Raw genomic sequence first — 17,529 nt, forward strand, 5'->3', positions numbered from 1 at the left:
TCCAGTATTAACTGGTGTGTGTGAATTCGAATGTGTGTGTTCATGGATGGTTGTGGTGCTCCTACCTCCCAGGGCATGCTCTGTCATACTCAAACACAGAGACTCCAGCCGGTTGTTGATGTCTGGTTCCGTCACTGGCACTTGGAGATCTGGAGAACACCACCACAATGTTACAACAACATACACACAATAAACTACCCGGAGAACAACACTGCAAAATTACAACAACGTACACACAACTAAATACCAGGAGAACTCTGCAACATGACATCAACATACACACAATCAACTACCTAGAGAATTCTGCAACATTACATCAACGTACACACAATCAACTACCTGGAGAACACCACCACAATGTCACAACAACATACACATAACCAACTACCCGGAGAACACTGCAACATTACAACTAACTACCAGGACAGCACTGCAACATAACGTACCCACAACCAACTACCTGGAGACCAACACCACAATGTTATAATAACGTACACACAACTAACTACCAGGACAGCACTGCGACATTACAATGTACAACCAACTACCCGGAGAACAACACAACAATGTAACCACAACCAACTACCTGGAGAACACCACCAATGTTACAACGTACCCTCAACCACTGTGAAAGCTCAGCTAAAATAAAAAGCTAAACAAACAACTGAAAGAGTATGATAAATGTGTGTATACCCATACATAAAAAGGCCAGGTAAAGACCCCCAGAATGTTCCAACATCAACATAACCACTGTGAAAATAGCTCAAAGACTTTACAATCAAAATAATGATGCATTTTTTCACAGTCCTCTACAAACCACAAAATACCACATCAGAGTCTACTATTCCCATTGAGCACAAAAAAAAGAGTTGAAATGAAGTTCATCAAACTGTCTCAATCCCAATACTTTAACCTTTCCTAACACCACCACACCAAAATGGCAGCAGACAAAGGAATTAATTATCATGGGCTCCAAATCCCAGTTTGTGCGGGGCGGGCGTCGTAACAATGACCTCCATTCAACCACACCGCGTGTGCCGTGCTTAATCTGATTACACTACACCGCCAATTAACCAACTGTCTACACATTACACCCCTTAAATACAATACCCAGTCATTTGGGTTACTCAAATTGGGGTGGTTTGTTGCGCATGTGTGAGTGAAGTGTGTGTGTGTGTGTACTTCTCAAGTTCAAAGTTACCTGTTCCGCCACAAGGGGGACCCATAAACTCAACCAAACCCCCCCCCCCAAAGACAAACTTAGAAGCGATTGTCTGAGACAAGTTGCTAACTTGTTAGCCTAGCAGCCCCCTCAGCTCAGTTGTGAGCTCCTTAGCTAGCTATCACGAGGGGATATCTAGGCCATCGGTTAGCCTTAAGCTGCTCCTGCCTGACTTAAGCAGAGTCAACGCAGCCCGGGCGGCTGTGAAAATCCCTTGTGGGTTGAGAGAAGAGCCGAGTTATGCACTTGCCGTCGCACTGGCTGGACAGACAGAACAGTCAGCCACTGGCTATTTTTAGGCCTCAAATCCTGGCCCCTCCACACACACACACACACTCCCCTTACTTTCATCCCATCATTCTCCCTGTATAGTCTCTGTTTTAATCAATCATTTAATCTGTCTAGCGTCAGTTTGAGAAATAGGGGAGAGAGAGAGACAGAGATTGAGAGAGGGCGAGTCCAAGCCTAGCTTTCCAGGCAGCTACATACTCTGGCCCGGCTCCAACTCCAGCCACCCCCGAGTGCATGTGCAGTGTGTATGACTCTGCAGAGCTGTAGGAGGGAGGGAGAGAACGAAGGAGGGAAAGAGAGAAAGGCAGGGAAGGGGTGCCAGGGCTGCTCAGCCACCCAACACAAAGAGGCTCATTGTAACAGTCCACTGACTCTTCCCTCATTCCCTTCCTCACATACGGCTGCAGTCCCTCTTTCCCCCTGAAACCGCCCTCCCTCCTCCTTCCTCTCCATTCTAAAAAAGGGGGAATACTCTTTGGTTCCCTATGAAAGACAGGCCGGAGGAGGAAATCCCCGCTGTCACATTGATGTCCAGTTTATCCCGCGGCTACGGCTGAAAATAGAATTAAGGATCCAGCCATTACAGAGCAGAACATTGGACTTGAATGGGATCTTTACCTCAGGCTGTTGTCCTGCATTGGTATGCAGATGAGAGCAGTGTGTGTAATGCCCTGTGGCATTACAGCATCTGTCTCCAGGCTAACAAAGAGGAAGGTAGCACTGAGGATGTTAGGCTGCTGAGAGCTTATAAAAGATTGAGAGATGGCAATACAAAAAGGAGGGAGAGAGGGAAAAGAAAAAAAGAGGGAGAAAGAGAGGCTAAGATAAAGAAAGAGAGGAACAGAAAGATAGAAAGGACTACCTTGTACTGTGAGTAATGTGTGACAAAGTGTGTGTGCGCACGTGTATGTATCGTGTAACTGAGTGTGCGTGTGTGTGTGATTTCTTACCAGACTGCTGAAACATGACCATGGTGTGTGGCGTGGTGTGGACAGGCAAGGAGCGGGTCCTCTGCACTGAGCTGTGGGTTCGGCTGGGCATGCTATTACTGCCTCCGGGGTTGGCAAACCATAAACCCTGTTGAACAAACTGATAGTCACACAGACAGCCACAACAGACTGATAGCCCTATGAGCACAAGACGTTTAAAAGACGTTGTGCTTGGTTGAAAATACTTATTTTTTTGTTGAAAAGATGTTGAAACCACGACTTTTCAAAGTTTTGTGCTCACTAGGAGGCTAGAGGTCATATATCTTTGGATCATTAGACCGTCTAAACTGGCACAATTCCAAAAACTGGTGCAACAAATCTAAGCACTAACAGACAATGTTGGGAAATATATTAATGTCCCTATGACGGCAAAATAATATAATGATATACAGTTCTGCACATTGTTGGCGATACTTGAAATACCCACCCCCCACCTTGGCCCCCTCAAATTGCAGTTTGAGGCCCCTACATTAGACAAACTACTGAGAGCACCTCACTCAATAAGTGCAATTTAATGTATATTTAAAAATGAAATTTCACAATACTTCAGCATGACTTAATAGGCCAATAGTCCGACCTTTTGGTTTACAATTTCAATCATGAGCAATATACATTTTGGTTACACTCTGATCAAAATGGACTCATTAATTTCTGCAAAATTGTATTAATTAGGACTATCACATAACTAAATACACACCCGGGGGTGGCTTTATAAAAGTGTGTAAAAACTAGGGGAGGGCACACCAGGTGTTTTCACTCTAGCCTATAACTACTGAGCCATTATAAAGTCAACCTTTTCTTGTTCTCCCTTTCTCTCCCCCCGTTTAACCTCAAACTACTGACACTTTAGCCGTGCGGATACCTCTCTGTAACCTGCCTATTATACATTCAACCTTCTCTTTCTCTCTCCCTCTACTCCCCTCCACCACTCTCTCTCCCCACTCCCTCTGTCTCGCTGTCCCCCTTTCCCGGCCCTCCCATACAGAGAGCCAGGGAAAAACAGGAAATGCCTGTGCACTGTTCTCACTGCCTCTGACTAGCTCACTTGCTCTCTCTCCTTCTCCTCCCTTTCCCCTCTGCTCTCCGTCACCCCTCCCCCTACACCACCACCACCACTACCACCGCCCTAACAATGACTCACCCCAGTCTCTCTCCCCCCTCCTCCCTCCTTTATTTTAATACACACATTCCATACTTTTTGATTTAGTCCCAAAAAATGGTCGGACGGAGAAAGTGTGCGGACTGTGGAGGAAGCGGTTTGTAATTTCCTCCCATTGTAAGGATGCAGAAAGAAATGCAGAAGGGGAGCATAGCAGATGTGTGCCAGGTTATCCCTGCTGTGGAGTGGAGAACTGTTCCAATGAGCACTAGTGATGTAGGGTCTGTGGAATGCGGGATCCGCCTACAAGTTCCAGCCACTTCACCCGACACGCGGGTGATTTCTTTCCCTCCACTGTTGCGTTTTCCCCCTTATGGTTGTATTTGTTTCTATGACTGTCTTTACAACTATGTAATTCACAGGGAATGATAGTTCGGGACAGATCTGAAAGAGGGTATTGTTAGGAGTTTGATTATTTCTCTGTGTGATGGGATGATTCCAGAATCCAGACACTTGACCAAGTAGTGGTTTCCTCCCTTTTTCCTTTCTCCCGCTGTATATAGGCATATACGCAGCACCCCTTCAGTATGAGAATACAATAACGTTGTTGTTTCTGCATGTAGGTCCCCTTTGTATCAATACCCTTTATATCACTACCCATTTTCCACTACTGTAGTGAACCAAATTGTGATTGAAGCTGATAGGGATGTCCTCCCATTAAAAAGGTAGGCTTACTCAGCAATATAACATAACCTTAAAAATCCTTTCAGATCTAAATGAATGGCCAAAATCTGGAAATGTGAGGTTAACTCAGACTTTAGACACTACACATTAATGTTAATCGGACACTTGTGAAAATATTTGAGTTGAGGACGCCGATGTGGGCAGATGCTAGGGGCTAAGATAAGGTTAGATCGGGCGTCCTCATATGCCGTCCCTGCCTAAAAGGGAGACTCTGCAATGTAACATCACAAAAGAAGAACTCTACATCAATTGCATAGGCTAGGGGTAGTGGCTAAGTGCCTAGGAGAAGTTTACAGTCAGGAGTGTCCCCACCTGTCGTCCCTGCTTGAGACCGGTGGAGGTGCTGCTGGCGCTGCGCGGCGTGGGTCCCAGGAGGCCGGCGGTGCCAAGCAGGCCAAGCCTGGCGCCGGGCAAGCTCCGTGAGGGCATCTGGAACTGGCGCAGGCTCCGGCGGGCTGACATGCTACTGCTGCCCCCCACGCAGCCCGCCGTGGGGAGAGAGTTGGACTGGCCGAAGCCCCGGCTACTGCTGCTGCTGCACGGAGAGACAAATAGCACTTGGATCATCATTTTTTTTTTAAGAAATAAAAAGGAGGTAAAGCACTTTGTGACAACTGCTAGTTTAAAAGGGGCTTTATAAAATAAATTTGATTGACTGAGGAGATGGGAAAGTTGGAGAAAGCGTGGTCGCAGGGGATGCAGGGAACCCTGATCTCCGGAGTGGAGTTGTATATGAGTCAAGAACAGGGGTATTGCCACTCGAGAACAAGCTCTGTAGCTACATTATTTGACCTCCCTTGAACTTTGCGACCTTTTGCCACATTTCAGGCTTCAAACATAAAGATATAAAACTGTATTTTTTTGTGAAGAATCAACAACAAGTGGGACACAATCATGAAGTGGAACGACATTTATTGGATATTTCAAACTTTTTTAACAAATCAAAAACTGAAAAATTGGGCGTGCAAAATTATTCAGCCCCTTTACTTTCAGTGCAGCAAACTCTCTCCAGAAGTTCAATGAGGATCTCTGAATGATCCAATGTTGACCTAAATGACTAATGATGATAAATACAATCCACCTGTGTGTAATCAAGTCTCCGTATAAATGCACCTGCACTGTGATAGTCTCAGAGGTCCGTTAAAAGCGCAGAGAGCATCATACTGTTGTGAAGAAGTTTAAAGCCGGATTTGGATACAAAAAGATTTCCCAAGCTTTAAACATCCCAAGGAGCACTGTGCAAGTGATAATATTGAAATGGAAGGAGTATCAGACCACTGCAAATCTACCTAGACCTGGCCGTCCCTCTAAACTTTCAGCTCATACAAGGAGAAGACTGATCAGAGATGCAGCCAAGAGGCCCATGATCACTCTGGATGAACTGCAGAGATCTACAGCTGAGATGGGAGACTCTGTCCATAGGACAACAATCAGTCGTATATTGCACAAATCTGGCCTTTATGGAAGAGTGGCAAGAAGAAAGCCATTTCTTAAAGATATCCATAAAAAGTGTTGTTTAAAGTTTGCCACAAGCCACCTGGGAGACACACCAAAAAAGAAGGTGCTCTGGTCAGATGAAACCAAAATTGAACTTTTTGGCAACAATGCAAAATGTTATGTTTGGTGTAAAAGCAACACAGCTGAACACACCATCCCCACTGTCAAACATGGTGGTGGCAGCATCATGCTTTGGGCCTGCTTTTCTTCAGCAGGGACAGGGAAGATGGTTAAACTTGATGGGAAGATGGATGGAGCCAAATACAGGACCATTCTGGAAGAAAACCTGATGGAGTCTGCAAAAGACCTGAGACTGGGACGGAGATTTGTCTTCCAACAAGACAATGATCCAAAACATAAAGCAAAATCTACAATGGAATGGTTCAAAAATAAACATATCCAGGTGTTAGAATGGCCAAGTCAAAGTCCAGACCTGAATCCAATCGAGAATCTGTGGAAAGAACTGAAAACTGCTGTTCACAAATGCTCTCCAACCTCACTGAGCTCGAGCTGTTTTGCAAGGAGGAATGGGAAAAAATGTCAGTCTCTCGATGTGCAAAACTGATAGAGACATACCCCAAGCGACTTACAGCTGTAATCGCAGCAAAAGGTGGCGCTACAAAGTATTAACTTAAGGGGGCTGAATAATTTTGACCTTTTTTTACTTTCGCAAGGCACTGTACATATGAGATGAGTATGTAAACAAAGTGGCATAGTTAAAGTGGCTAGTGATACATGTATTACATAAGGATACAGTCGATGATCTAGAGTACAGTATATACGTATGCATATGAGATGAATAATGTAGGGTAAGTAACATTATGTAAGGTAGCATTGTTTAAAGTGGCTAGTGATATATTTACATAATTTCCCATCAATTCCCATTATTAAAGTGGCTGGAGTTGAGTCAGTGTCAGTGTGTTGGCAGCAGCCACTCAATGTTAGTGGTGGCTGTTTAACAGTCTGATGGCCTTGAGATAGAAGCTGTTTTTCAGTCTCTCGGTCCCAGCTTTGATGCACCTGGATGATAGCGGGGTGAACAGGCAGTGGCTCAGGTGGTTAATGTCCTTGATGATCTTTATGGCCTTTCTGTAACATCGGGTGGTGTAGGTGTCCTGGAGGGCAGGTAGTTTGCCCCCGGTGATGCGTTGTGCAGACCTCACTACCCTCTGGAGAGCCTTACGGTTGAGGGCGGAGCAGTTGCCGTACCAGGCGGGGATACAGCCCGCCAGGATGCTCTCGATTGTGCATCTGTAGAAGTTTGTGAGTGCTTTTGATGACAAGCCGAATTTCTTCAGCCTCCTGAGGTTGAAGAGGCGCTGCTGCGCCTTCTTCACAATACTGTCTGTGTGAGTGGACCAATTCAGTTTGTCTGTGATTTGTATGCCGAGGAACTTAAAACTTGCTACCCTCTCCACTACTGTTCCCTCTGCTGTTTCCTGAAGTCCACAATCATCTCCTTAGTTTTGTTGATGTTGAGTGTGAGGTTATTTTCCTGACACCACACTCCGAGGGCCCTCACCTCCTCCCTGTAGGCCGTCTCGTCGTTGTTGGTAATCAAGCCTACCACTGTTGTGTCGTCCGCAAACTTGATGATTGAGTTGGAGGCGTGCGTGGCCACGCAGTCGTGGGTGAACAGGGAGTACAGGACAGGGCTCAGAACGCACCCTTGTGGGGCCCCAGTGTTGAGGATCAGCGGGGAGGAGATGTTGTTGCCTACCCTCACCACCTGGGGGCGGCCCGTCAGGAAGTCCAGTACCCAGTTGCACAGGGCGGGGTCGAGACCCAGGGTCTCGAGCTTGATGACGAGCTTGGAGGGTACTATGGTGTTGAATGCCGAGCTGTAGTCAATGAACAGCATTCTCACATAGGTATTCCTCTTGTCCAGATGGGTTAGGGCAGTGTGCAGTGTGGTTGAGATTGCATCGTCTGTGGACCTATTTGGGCGGTAAGCAAATTGGAGTGGGTCTAGGGTGTCAGGTAGGGTGGAGGTGATATGGTCCTTGACTAGTCTCTCAAAGCACTTCATGATGACGGAAGTGAGTGCTACGGGGCGGTAGTCATTTAGCTCAGTTACCTTAGCTTTCTTGGGAACAGACACAATGGTGGCCGTCTTGAAGCATGTGGGAACAGCAGACTGGTATAGGGATTGATTGAATATGTCCGTAAACACACCGGCCAGCTGGTCTGCGCATGCTCTGAGGGCGCGGCTGGGGATGCCGTCTGGGCCTGCAGCCTTGCGAGGGTTAACACGTTTAAATGTCTTACTCACCTCGGCTGCAGTGAAGGAGAGACCGCATGTTTTCGTTGCAGGCCGTGTCAGTGGCACTGTATTGTCCTCAAAGCGGGCAAAAAAGTTATTTTGTCTGCCTGGGAGCAAGACATCCTGGTCCGTGACTGGGCTGGATTTCTTCCTGTAGTCCGTGATTGACTGTAGACCCTGCCACATGCCTCTTGTGTCTGAGCCGTTGAATTGAGATTCTACTTTGTCTCTGTACTGACGCTTAGCTTGTTTGATAGCCTTGCGGAGGGAATAACTGTTTGTATTCGGTCATGTTACCAGACACCTTGTCCTGATTAAAAGCAGTGGTTCGCGCTTTCAGTTTCACGCGAATGCTGCCATCAATCCACGGTTTCTGGTTAGGGAATGTTTTAATCGTTGCTATGGGAACGACATCTTCAACGCACGTTCTAATGAACTCGCACACCGAATCAGCGTATTCGTCAATATTGTTATCTGACGCAATACGAAACATGTCCCAGTCCACGTGATGGAAGCAGTCTTGGAGTGTGGAGTCAGCTTGGTCGGACCAGCGTTGGACAGACCTCAGCGTGGGAGCCTCTTGTTTTAGTTTCTGTCTGTAGGCAGGGATCAACAAAATGGAGTCGTGGTCAGCTTTTCCGAAAGGGGGGCGGGGCAGGGCCTTATATACGTCGCGGAAGTTAGAGTAACAATGATCCAAGGTCTTTCCACCCCTGGTTGCGCAATCGATATGCTGATAAAATTTAGGGAGTCTTGTTTTCAGATTAGCCTTGTTAAAATCCCCAGCTACAATGAATGCAGCCTCCGGATAAATGGTTTCCAGTTTGCAAAGAGTTAAATAAAGTTTGTTCAGAGCCATCGATGTGTCTGCTTGGGGGGGGGGGGATATATACGGCTGTGATTATAATCGAAGAGAATTCTCTTGGTAGATAATGCGGTCTACATTTGATTGTGAGGAATGTGTGTGTGTGTGTGTAGGGTCTAATCTACCTCCTCTGCGCCCGGTAGCCCGCCATGTCCAGGAGAGTCTTCCTGGGGAACGAGCGGAACAGCTTCTGCACCTGCTGTTTCCATGACAACAGCCGCTTCTTCTGTGTCTCAGTGAACGCCTGAAGGAGGAGAGGGGAAAGGAGAGGTTGCAGGGCCAAAGAGTAGGAGAAAGACCATGACTTAGGGTTTTGCAGTTCAGCTTTGTTAGTTTATTTTGATTTTTTATGGCCCCACTACACTAGAAATATACTGAACAAAAATATAAACGCAACATGTAGTGTTTGTCCCATGAGCTGAAATAAAATATCCCAGAAATTCTGCATATACACAATAAGTTTATTTCTTTAAAATAGAGCACAAATTTGTTTACATCCCTGTTAATGTGTATTTCTCATTTGCCAAGATAATCCATCTACCTGACAGGTGTGGCATATCAAGAAGTTGATTAAACAGCATGATCATTACACAGTACAAATGACTTATGGTGACAATAAAAGGCCACTCTAAATTGTGCAGTTTTGTCACACAACACAATGCCACAGATGTCTCAAGTTGACGGAGCATGCAATTGGCATGCCGACTGCAGGAATGTACACCACAGCTGTTGCCAGAGATTTGAATGTTCATTTCTCTACCATAAGTTGTTTTAGAGAATTTGACAGTACGTCCAACCTGGCCTCATAACCACAGGCCATGTGTAACCATGCCAGCCCAGGACCTCCACATCCAGCTTCTTCACCTGCGGGATCGTATGAGACCAGTCACTCGGACAGCTGATGAAACTGAAGAGTATTTCTGTCCTTTTGTGGAGAAAAACACATTCTGATTGTCTGGGCTTGCTCCCAGCGCCCAAGTGGGTGGGTTTATCCCCTCCCAGGCCCACCCATGGCTGTGCCCTTGCCCAGTCATGTGAAATCCATAGATTAGGGCCTAATGAATTTATTTCAATTGACTAATTTCCTTATATGAACTGTAACACAGTAAAAAGCATTGAAATGGCTGCGTGTTGCGTTTACATTTTTTGTTCAGTATACCTTTGTATTTTTTTACAATTTCCAATATCCAGCTTTCACACTTGAGCTGATACAGAATGTAATATATGTCTAAAATACTGTGAGGTTATGAACACACACACACACACACAAAGGCAGAGTCAGTTTCCCCTTGAAATGTAGATGACAACTGCTGCTCTAATGTGAAACATTCACCCATTATATAAATAAGGGTCTGAAGAACTGTATTAAGAAAAGTATTCTCTCTCGCTCTGTGTGTGTACCTCATGCAGAAGGCACTTGTCAATGAGCTGCATATAGGAGCTGATGTTCTCTTCATCTGGCCTGGACACCAGGAGCTGTGTGCAAACTGGAGAGAGAGAAGGGGGAAAGGGAGGACAAAAAAAGAGAGGAGAGAGAAGAGGGTAGAAAAAGAAAGAAAAAGAAAGAAAAAGAGAGCGGGTGAATTACTTTCCCCAAAGCAGGGGGATTTAAGGACACAGGGTTTGAGCAAGGGGAAACGTGGCCACACTGATTTCCATATTCCACATTTCTTCCAAAATGTCCACTGTTTGTTCAGTACATAGCACTGAGGTGGTTAGGGAGAGGAAGGGAAGTCTATGGAATGTCAAGAAACCAAAACGCCCACATACTAGAATTAAGCAATTAGGCCCGATGGTATGGTATATGGCCAATATACAACGGCTAAGGGCTGTCTTACAATTGTTTATTTAGTATGTTTTTCATTAATCCGTTTTTGATAGTCAAATAAAAATGTTGCATGTCCACATTCAGTTAACCTGTTAGAGCTCTAGGGGCGCTATTTCATTTTTGGATAAAAAACGTTCCCGTTTTAAGCGCGATATTTTGTCACGAAAAGATGCTCGACTATGCATATTCTTGACAGTTTTGGAAAGAAAACACTCTGAAGTTTCAGAATCTGCAAAGATTTTGTCTGTAAGTGCCCCAGAACTCATTCTACAGGCGAAACCAAGATGATGCATCAACCAGGAATTAGCAGAATTTCTGAAGCTCTGTTTTCCATTGTCTCCTTATATGGCTGTGATTGCGCAAGGAATGAGCCTACACTTTCTGTCGTTCGCCCAAGGTCTTAGCAGCATTGTGACGTATTTGTAGGCATATCATTGGAAGATTGACCATAAGAGACTACATTTTCCAAGTGTCCGCCTGGTGTCCTGCGTCGAATTCGGTGCGCAATTGGCAGCTGCTTCTACTTTACCATTTGATTCAGGGGAGAAAGCATGTGTCCAAGAACGATGTATCAATGAAGAGATATGTGAAAAACACCTTGATGATTGATTCTAAACAACGTTTGCCATGTTTTCAGTCGATATTATGGAGTTAATTTGGAAAAAAGTTCGCGTTTTGAGGACTGAATTTTCAGATTTTTTTTGGTAGCCAAATGTGATGTATAAAACGGAGCTATTTCTAGTACACAAGGAATCTTTTTGGAAAAACTGAGCATCTGCTATCTAACTGAGAGTATCCTCATTGAAAACATCAGAAGTTCTTCAAAGGTAAATGATTTTATTTGAAGGCTTTTATGTTTTTGTTAATGTTGCGTGCTGGATGCTAACGCTTATGCTAACGCTAAATGCTAACGTGAAATGCTAACGCTAGCTAGCTACTTTTACACAAATGATTGTTTTCCTATGGTTGAGAAGCATATTTTGAAAATCTGAGATGACAGTGTTGTTTACAAAAGGCTAAGCTTGAGAGATGGCATATTTATTTCATTTCATTTGCGATTTTCATAAATAGTTAACGTTGTGTTATGCTAATGAGCTTGCTGATAGATTTACACAATCCTGGATACAGGGGTTTTTTCATAGCTAAACGTGACGCAGAAAACGGAGCGATTTGTCCTAAACAAATAATCTTTCAGGAAAAACTGAACATTTGCTATCTGAGAGTCTCCTCATTGAAAACATCTGAAGTTCTTCAAAGGTAAATGATTTTATTTGAATGCTTTTCTGTTTTTTTGTGTAAATGTTGCCAGCTGAATGCTAATGCTAAATGCTACGTTAGCCATCAATACTGTTACACAAATGCTTGTTTTGCAATGGTTGAGAAGCATATTTTGAAAATCTGAGATGACAGTGTTGTTAACAAAAGGCTAAGCTTGAGAGCTAGCATATTTATTTCATTTCATTTGCGATTTTCATGAATAGTTAACGTTGCGTTATGGTAATGAGCTTGAGTCTGTATTCACGATCCCGGATCCGGGATGGGGAGATCAGAAAGGTTAAGTTAAATCGCTTTCAGTCTCCTAATGCCCAAAAACAAGTAAACGCAAAAAGCCTTATGAAGTTTGAAACCTTTCCAGAAGTCAACACAGGCTTCCTATTAGGCAAAATTATAATATTTGGGACCATATGGTGGACTAATGAAAAATATGAAAATGGTTTTGAAGTTAAATAGTGACCACATTGTGACACCAGGTGTTTGGTTTCTTTCTGTAAAGTCTATCACACAAATGTGACGTGCGAGTGACAACGTTACGACAACTTAACTTCCCAATCTATGGGACTAGATCCTCTACCTTTGCCCATGACGCGAGTGAACTGGCCGGGGATGTCCCCTTCGGCGATGAGGGTAGCCCCTGTCTCCCCTTCCCCTCCTACGGGGGCCAGGTGAGAGCCCGGGGCGGCGCTGCTCTTCCCCTCAAGGCTCAACAGGGGTTGCTGTGTGGTCGAGGAGGGCAACGACTCGTCGCTGGCCACAGCCTTGATGGGTGTCAGGATCATCTGGTGGAGCTCGGCAAGAGGGGCGCGCAGGTTACCCCCTTCCAACACGTCCTGGGAAAGGAGAGATCAAATTAAAGGGAAAGAGTGTGAGAGAGAAAAGGAAGGAGGAGGAAACAAAGTGATAGAAGGAGAGAGAATTAAGGAATGGGAGCAAGAAAGGGAAGGTCACAAAGGGGTACAGTAAAAATGAAGTGAAAGAGAGGAGAGCAGGGGAGGAGGAGATATAGCAGAGAGAAGGGAGAAAGGAAATTAGTCAGCATGATCTATAATGAAGGTGCTTCTTTAACATCAAAGAGACATATGGTACCAAACAGTTCCGGACCGTTACAGTAAGGGAAACAAATACTCATAGCCCAGAGGAGGATCATTCTAGAAGTCTCCGTCAGTCCTTCCTACAACAGCGGCTGTCAGGCGGCGGGATATTTTGGACATGAAAGGGAGGAAACGCTCTCCGACCTCATCAGCAAAAATACACACATTTCACTACTATCCTGTCCGGTCATGACATCCTATTCCCTATATAGTGCACTAATTTTGACCAGCACTCCACTAATTTTGACTCTGGTCAAAAGTTGTTCACTATAGGGAATACGGTGCCATTTTGGATGCATCCTCTGTGTCCCCTGTCCAGTACTGCTGCTGGTAGTCAAATTCATTTCTGAGCCCTTAACATGAGTGGCAAGCAAGCACATAAAAACTTGAAATACCAAGCAACAGGTGTCTTGTTTCACCCCCAAACCATACAAATGTAGCGCAGAAGCAAATTTTTTGAATGAAGAGCCCCTGGTGAAAAGGTCAGGCTTGAATTTAGAAGGCCCTATAAGAGAAGACACCCCGCTGGGACCTTGACAGCCATTGTCCGAGACCCTTATAGAGACAGGGCTCAGACGTTATCTTCCTGGATAAGTGGACTCTAGTCGAAAAAGTGTATTTTCTCTACCTGTGTCCTCTTCATCTGTACTGATCTAAAATAACTGACAGGTGAGCAAGCCATCAAATGATGTGGCTGTGTCTAAAAACATTACTAGCAGTCGAATCTTTGCTTCCTCCAGCCTCGTTTCCTCAATTCCTTTTACCTCCCTCTCGAAGAGAAATGGAAGGATCCAAGGTCTCTCACTTGGCCCTCTTCCTGATGACTAGACAGCTAGTCAGGTTTTCAGACATACTGTATTGTTTTTATCTGTCAAGTCTTTTCCACTCAGCACAGACGAAGAGAGGAAAAAGAAAAAGAGCAACTGCCCAAACCGATCCTTTAGACAGGAAGTGAAACGCTGACCCCAATTGTCTGCCTATTTCACTCAGGCCCAATCCCAAATTGACCCTGACTGTCACAGATCTGAGAGGATTTGACAGGTATAAGCAATATGGTAATATTGCTCAGTTAACCATATTACTTATACCTATCGAATGTTCTTACATTTCAATAAGTGCATAGGGAGAAGGTTTCAGGGGTTGATTTGGGATTGGGCCTCACTTAGCAAAACATTGTAGAAGCTTCGTGACAGCTTACTCAACCTAAGAAGTTGACAGCTTGCACCACTGACCTTCTCTAGGCAGCGCAGCATGTTCTGGCGCTCCTTCAGTTTGTGGATGCTGATGACTATCTTGTGGCGCGCCCCTTTGGTGACATTCTGCAGAAAATGAATATAATTTCACTCTTTCAACATTCCTTCACCACAAACACACACTAACGACAAGTTAAAGAAATACATAATGAAAAGGGTAATTAATCAACGTGTTCAACTGAACATTTCTGAATCAATTTACTTAAAGCCTCCCATTAAAAAAAAGAATACTACTTTATAACTTGTTATAAGCATGAATGAGCCTTTATAACATCCTGTCTACCTTGTCTATCAGCTCTTTGAGGAAGACGACAAAAGTACAGTACTAGAAACTGGAGACAGACTTTCACTACCGTAACAATTCCTTAAAATTGCCTTTATGCTCCTAGTAAGTTTCCTTAGGTATTCCTTGTTGCTACTGACCTGTGATTCCAGCTGTTGTTCGGTCAGTGACATCATCTCGTCGTACGTCATGGTGGAGAATAGAGCCGCATACTTGTGGAGACGGAGGCTTTTCAGCCAGGCCGGCACATCTGTAGGCACACACGTCAGACAAATGTCTTAAGCACATCTGTAGTAAGTCAATGTAACGACACTGATATGAGTGTCCTTTCTGACATTCCCTCTCACCATTAAAACTCTCCTAGTGTCTCAGACTCTGTCCCAAATAGCATCCTATTCCCTATTTAGTGGATTACTTTGGACCTGGGCCCATAGGGACTTATCCCTTCAACTCTTATCCTTCAAGTCAAAGCCGTGATGTAAAACACTGAGACCATGACCCTTTTTAGACCTCCTCAGATGTCGGTCGCTAGCTAAGGAGTTTTGGTTCTATCGTTTGCTTTGTATGTTATGTGGTGGGTGTCAATGTCAATTACCTTAGAAGTATTTTATTTTACTGCTTTAAATCACATTTCATTGTCACAGCATAATGTATTGGTAACACAGTACTTTAATGGTGTACGTCACACTTAGATGCAAACACCAGGCTCTAAACAAGCCTAAAATGGCCTTTTCTTTCTACTAGAAAAGGGCAAAAACATTGACCCCAAGCAAAGGCAAACAATACCAGAAAGCTGGTTGTACCATTCATGCTCGTGTTCACAAAGTTTCGGAGTAGGAGTGTTGATATAGGATCAGTTTTGCCTTTTAGACTGTAATGAATAAGAGTATATGGATTAGATCGTCACTCCTAGTCAGAGATACAGTCTGAATAGGAGCCCAGATGCTTAGGACTGCTTATGCAAACTTGTGCATATTGGTAATGGTTCAAGGTTATACGGGGTACACTAGGAACCAGATGTCACTGTATCTGTGTCCTGAGACTGCGCATGCAACAGGGTCTTATAGAAAGCCACCCTATAAAGGCAACATCAGAGAATGTACGCTCCTGTCCTGACAGTACTCTGTCGTCGCTAGTCAAGCCATATTGGAGCCCTTAACATGAGCGGTGGTGGCGCATAACAACTTAAAATACCAAGCAACGGGGGTCTTGTTTCCTATTGCCCCATTCACTCAAGTGCTTGCACAGACAAGATGCGGGGGCCAACCAAACCAACCAATCAAAACTTGGCCCAGAAGTCACCAGGTACAGTATTCGTACCGAACCGTTAGGTATGGGGACCTCGGTTCAGTCTGCACTGTGAACCCGAATGAATACATAAAAAAAAAGGAACAAAATGAAAAACACTATAGGCTATGCTGCATTGTAGGCCTATGTTGGTTGAGTAAATCTGAACTGAAAAAACATTTCAGAATATTATATTAAAACAACTAGAGCCAATGCTCACATTGTAATCAAAGTTAAAATCTGAATTGGCACATTTCAAACTGTCCATTTGTGAGGCGCAGCAGGGAACTTAGTTCTGTCCGATGGCGATTGGTGGGTTTGATAAACCAGAATTCGAGGAGAGTTGTGAGAGTTGTGAATAAAACGTAAACAGTATGTCGCCACGCTCAATGAGAATTATTTTTGCAGTTGCCAACACCTGTACAAAACATTAGGAACATCTTCCTAAAATTGAGTTGCCCCTTTGCCCTCAGAACAGCCTCAATTCATTGGGGCATGCACTCCACAAGGTGTTGAAAGCGTTCCACAGGGACGCTGGCCCATGTTGACTCCATTGCTTCCCACAGTTGTGTCAAGTTGGCTAGATATCCTTTGGGTGGTGGACCATTCTTGATTCACACGGGAAACTGTTGAGCGTGAAAACCCCAGCAGCATTGCAGTTCTTGACACACTCAAACCGGTGCGCACCTACTACCAAGTACAAAAATGTATCCACTCATTACTGCAAGTCGCTCTGGATTAGCTAAATGACTAAAATGTAAATCCCCCTTTCAAAAGACAAGTCTTTTGTCTTGCCCATTCACACTCTGAATGGTAATAGTCTCAAGGCAATTCCTTCTTTAACCGGTCTCCTGGATGGATTTAACAAGTGACATCAATACAGAATCATATACTGACCAGGTGAAAGTTATGTCCTGGAAAGATGTTTTGAACACTCCGTGTATGTTGACACATTTACGCCGACGTCACCCCAGTATACAAGAGCAAGACGGAAACGCAAAGAAACACCACAACAACGTCTCCCCTCTACATTCAAGCAACCCTTGGCAGCAGATTCTGACCGGTCTAAAGAAATTACAAGAGCAGGCTATGTAGGCTATTTTTGTATCTGAACTGAAATGAGAATAGGGTGTTTCCGCACCTCGTGAAAGTGATCGAGCCCTGTTATGAACTTTACTCTTGCATCCATTTCAGCAAACAAGTAGTACCCACTTTATATAAGCAGGCCAAAGCTTTCAATTAATTGTGTAACTTACTTAACTTGTTGAATTCTAGGGGTAAATTATTATAATTTTTTTTAAATAACGTTCCCAAAGTAAACGGGCTATTTTTCAGGACCAGAAAATAGAATATGCATATAATTGACAGCTTATGATAGAAAACACTCTAAAGTTTCCAAAACTGTAAAGATATTGTCTGTGAGTATAACAGAACTGATATTGCAGGCAAAAGAATGAGTAAAGTCCCTTCCTATGCTTCCCTATTGAGCAGTGAATGGGATATCAACGAGATTCCTTTTTCTATGGCTTCCTTAATGTG

General features: G+C 44.3%; 1 protein-coding gene across 3 annotated transcripts in view; it reads right to left on the bottom strand.

Moving 5' to 3' along the window:
* LOC110497537 (protein Smaug homolog 1) overlaps window positions 1–17,529 on the bottom strand; it is a 101,361-nt gene that overhangs the window by 13,764 nt on the left and 70,068 nt on the right. For 2 of the 3 annotated variants that reach the window (XM_021573682.2, XM_021573684.2), the window contains 8 exons: window positions 14,844–14,953; window positions 14,400–14,486; window positions 12,651–12,906; window positions 10,372–10,457; window positions 9,096–9,214; window positions 4,658–4,880; window positions 2,464–2,590; window positions 66–149 (listed from right to left, as the gene is read on the bottom strand). In XM_021573682.2, coding sequence (XP_021429357.2) covers window positions 66–149; window positions 2,464–2,590; window positions 4,658–4,880; window positions 9,096–9,214; window positions 10,372–10,457; window positions 12,651–12,906; window positions 14,400–14,486; window positions 14,844–14,953 — 1,092 coding nt within the window. The remainder of the gene's footprint in view (window positions 1–65; window positions 150–2,463; window positions 2,591–4,657; window positions 4,881–9,095; window positions 9,215–10,371; window positions 10,458–12,650; window positions 12,907–14,399; window positions 14,487–14,843; window positions 14,954–17,529) is intronic. The other variant, XM_036954474.1, reaches the window with a different exon arrangement.

Source organism: Oncorhynchus mykiss, chromosome 19, assembly GCF_013265735.2.
Source record: "Oncorhynchus mykiss isolate Arlee chromosome 19, USDA_OmykA_1.1, whole genome shotgun sequence".
Taxonomy (NCBI): Eukaryota; Metazoa; Chordata; class Actinopteri; order Salmoniformes; family Salmonidae; genus Oncorhynchus; species Oncorhynchus mykiss.